This window comes from Cynara cardunculus (genome assembly GCF_001531365.2).
Source record: "Cynara cardunculus var. scolymus isolate 2C chromosome LG 4, CcrdV1, whole genome shotgun sequence".
NCBI classification, from domain to species: Eukaryota; Viridiplantae; Streptophyta; class Magnoliopsida; order Asterales; family Asteraceae; genus Cynara; species Cynara cardunculus.
Window position 1 is genome coordinate 14271508 of NC_037531.1, and position 4675 is coordinate 14276182.

Consider the following 4675-nt stretch of genomic DNA (forward strand, 5'->3'; position numbering starts at 1 on the left):
ATATATATATATATATATATATATAGCCCAACTTGTGAACCCACCTTAACATAGACCAATCTAATTTGGTTCAAAATCAAAAGAGACTATTTAATTTCAGAATTTGCCTATTAAAAACAAAAAACAGCTCTTTGATATTCTTCTGGCTTTGTTATTTTAAACATTTTTATTTTTTTAATTTGTAAGATTGCTGATATGATATGATATGAAATATTATATTTTATTTTTGTTTATTACTCATTTCAGAGAATGTATAGTTTTAGTATAATTGTAACAGGGCTTCCAAAAAAATTGTGACGGATTTATATGTTTTATAAAAGTTGTAATATTATTTGGTCAAATTTATTATACAGATTTGAAATAATAAAACCAGAAAAGAAAACCAAACAAACTGTACTAACAAAATATCTAGATACCAGTAAATCCTAATTTTTTAAGAAGTTAAAAGTTCAAACCCTATTAAAGGATATTATTCAAATATTATTAAATCCAAATTTGTAAGTGGTCCATATAGACGGACCTAGAGGGGTGGTTAGATGGCACGTGCTACCGTATTGTTTCTCCGTGGTAAGGTTAAAAAAAATAGGTTCATAAAAGTTGCAACCGTTTTATTTTAAAAGATACAACCGTTTTATATGATGTCATCGTATCCAAAAATTTCTTAGTTCCATCCAAATTGCATAAAATCAACAAAACAACCCTTTATTGATTTTAAACAATAATTGCTATTATGGAAATATAAATTATGGTTAAAAAGCAACAAAGAATGTGTGGAACCCCGAAATTCCCATCTAGAATTTTGCCACAATACCACGTGGCATCATCTCCATAATCTCCCACGGCACCCAACAAAAATTATTTACATTTATTTATTTATTTATTTATAGGCCTCTCGTAACCAATTTCTCACTTCCCCCCACCCACCCACCATTTCTTTCTTTTTCGCTCTTCCATTTTCTTTCAATCATACCAAAATTCTTCAAAATTCAATCTTGAATGCCGGAAGAGGAAACAAGAATCACAATGTCGTTGGGGGATGCAGCTGGTCTACCTCCAAAAATCGCTAGAAACAACATGCATAAGTCTGATCCAAATCTCTCGGCGAACAATTCTCCGGCCAACGACGATTTCAACAACCGCCCCAGCAACTTCTCGTCCTGTGAACCCAACCGTATGAGCGGCGAGGCATCTCCGATGATGATGTCGCCATGGAACAACACAACTCCTTTCCAACCATCTCCTTGGCACACTAATGGCGGAGTCTGCGGTTCCGAACAAACCAAGAGCGGCCTCATCGGCTCTCTGGTAAGAGAGGAAGGTCACATTTATTCTCTTGCCGCCACCGGAGACCTCCTCTACACCGGTTCCGACAGCAAGAACATCCGTGTGTGGAGGAACATGAAGGAGTTTACGGCCTTTAAATCCAATAGCGGGTTGGTGAAGGCCATTATCTTATCAGGTGATCGGATCTTTACGGGTCATCAAGACGGGAAGGTTCGTGTTTGGAAGAAGAACAGTAAGGATCCGATCATCCATAAACGGGTCGGTACATTTCCGACGTTCTTCGACATCCTGAAAACGTCGATGAGGCCGAAGAATTACGTGGAGGTGAAGCGAAAGTGCACCACCCTCTGGATCAAACACTGCGATGCCATCTCATGTCTTAGTATAGATGAAGAAGAAGGTCTTTTGTATTCAGCTTCATGGGATCGGACCTTCAAAGTATGGAAAATTTCGAACTCCAAATGTCTGGAATCGGTGAAGGCGCATGATGACGCCGTGAACTCCGTCGTCAACACGAAATCCGGCCTGGTTTTCACCGGATCGGCGGACGGTTCCGTGAAGGTCTGGAAGCGCGACGGGCATGGAAAGTCGATGAAGCACAGTCATGTAGAGACGCTGTTGAATCAAGAATGCGCCGTGACGGCGTTGGCGGTGTCGAAACCGGGTTCGTTTGTGTACAGCGGGTTGTCCGACGGGTTGGTTAACTTCTGGGAATGGGAAAAACAGATATCTCACGGCGGTCTTCTCAAGGGACACAAGTTGGCGGTGCTGTGTCTTTCGGCCGCCGGCGATCTGTTGTTCAGTGGCTCAGCCGACAAAACGATATGCGTGTGGAAGAGGGTGGGTAGCGTCCACACGTGTTTGTCGGTGCTGACGGGGCACACCGGACCGGTGAAGTGTCTGGCGGTGGAGAAGGAGGCGGGGCCGAACGCCGGCAACGGAAAATGGGAGGTCTATAGTGGTAGTTTGGATAAATCGGTAAAAGTATGGAGTGTATCGGAGAAGGTGCAGGATATGCAGTAGATGGCTACGATTCAGCATGGGAATATATTAACCGTTGGATATGCTTTTGTGGGGCCTAGCTTATTCTGCTATGTGGAACGTTGATCTAAAGAGAATGATTTTGATTTGGGTTCAGACGGTTGAGATGGGCTTTTGGGGTGGGGATGTTTACACAATATTTGTATATAAATGCGTAGTAAAGTTGCTTCAATTCGAATATAGAAACAAGAGGGCACTATAATTTCAAATAAAATCCTTAATCCCGGTAAAATACACATTTTTATTGAGTTTTAAACATATAATTTTTTTTATTAACCTGGATATCCAACCCGCTATACGAGTCGACTAATCCCAGGACGACTATATGCTTTGTAGATAGCTCAAAGTCACCGCATTTGAACCTCCGTGGCCACAATAGGTTTTGTATTCCTCCTTGGATTTGAACCTGTGACCTCCAGGTACTTTTGAATTTTGGAGTCAAGCTTAAACCAATCAGACACCATCCTTGTTGAGAATGAGAAATGAGAATGATATGGTTATTCTCATTGAATTGTGTTGCATTATTGATGCTTGGAGATGAAAAAGCCAACCAAAATAACCAGACAAGTTCACCTAACATACAAAGAAAAAGACAAAAACAAGAACAAGTACTATAGTTCTTCTAGAGATGATATGTTGCTCTATTAAACTAGGAAGGTTACAATTTGGTCATATGCTTACTTTTTGACTTGAAACCTTTCATATTTATGTTTTAACCGTTACGATTTGAGGATTGGGGTTTATGACATTGGGATCAATCATATCTTTGGTCATTATTGGACCAATAACCGTCATCAAAATGTATTACCACACAATTATATAATTCTTCCTTAATTTGGTTCTTGGTTCTCATCGTGTTAGTACCACTATGAAATAAATTGTGGAAAAGTGAACAAACAAACTCTTCATACATCAAGGTGAGTGATGCAAATGGATCCATATCGGTCAAACATGGATGCTAGGGGATGTTTGGCAATTGCTGAATAATTTGATACAGAATAATTAAGTGGTCAGAATGATTAAGATGGTCTCATGATATAATGTAAAATTAGATAAAATTGTTTGGTAATCGTGTACAATGAATCAGAGCTGTTAATGGTTAAGGGAGATTCAGGATACAAAGTCATTCAAAGGGTTTTAGAACCATTAAGAGACTGACTTTTTTTTTTGCCAAACAAGATTCACCTCTTAACGATTCAGAGATTGTCTCTTAATGGAACTATTAAGAGGTAAACAAAATGCTACTTGAGGAAGATCAATTGAACCTTCAAATTAATAGTCTAAAGTGGTTTGTTACTTATTATCGGCACTTGTTTCAGGTGCAATAATAATAATAATAATGTTTTTACTGAATAAATAAGAAAATAGAATTATGGCCAATTAAATCCTCAAGAACGAAACCTTAAACTATTGCAAAAAAGAGACATCCTTGATGCAATTATTGGTTCGGTTGACGTGGGCATATATAAAAATAACTCATATCTCCGTATCACATTATGGGTAGTGAATATCTCTTTAGCAATCTCTCGACTACGCACCCTCAAGACTCTTCGTATACCAAGTTGAACAATGAAAACGAGTCTATTGTGTCAACCGTGGATGCCAAGGCTAGATGAGGAAGATGAGTGCAAAATATGCATTTTGGTTAGGAATTCTCCATGCTTTATTAAGTTTATATATAACACAAAAGTTTTGATTTAATCTTTGTACAATATTTTGATGCCATTTGCTCCAAGAACCAAAAACAGGGAGGGAACTCAACGTGTGACATCTTGTTAATGACATCATCAAGTCTTATAAAACAATGTATTAGGATGCTAAGAGATGCGTCGTCCTATAAACTCAATTTTGTTTTAGTGCATATTAATCTTTAATTACTAGATGGGTACTCGCACAATGCAGCGAGACACATCTCGATTTTAATGTTCTATTTTATTTTTTGTATCTGTTGATGTTATAATACGATTTCATGTGTTTTTGATAAAACACTAATGATTTTATTTTTAAATAAAATATAAATTTAAAAATATCATAAAATTTTGAAAAAAATATCTATACTATATTATAAAGCATTTGGCTAAAACTCTTAAACTCTTAAAAACTCTTAAAACTCTTAAACTCGTTCATCCCTAAACAATTTTATCCCTATCCGATTTCATCCCATAACTGAATTCGTGTAACTAACTGCAGATAAACATAATCAAATACATGATAAACATCTCATTTTAAATATAATTAGGATAATAATTGAGTTCTAACAAAATACTTAATTATTATATTTATAAAATGTTATATTATTAAAACAAAAATAAATTATTTCATTATTAAACTTAAATTAAATTAAAAAAAA

At 36.6% G+C, this 4675-nt stretch overlaps 1 protein-coding gene across 1 annotated transcript; it reads left to right on the top strand.

Moving 5' to 3' along the window:
• Positions 1 to 1074: 1074 nt before the first annotated feature.
• Positions 1075 to 2307, top strand: LOC112510905 (protein JINGUBANG-like). The gene has a single exon (XM_025116259.1). It carries the CDS (start codon positions 1075 to 1077, stop codon positions 2305 to 2307), a length of 1233 nt encoding a protein of 410 aa, XP_024972027.1.
• Positions 2308 to 4675: the final 2368 nt, after the last annotated feature.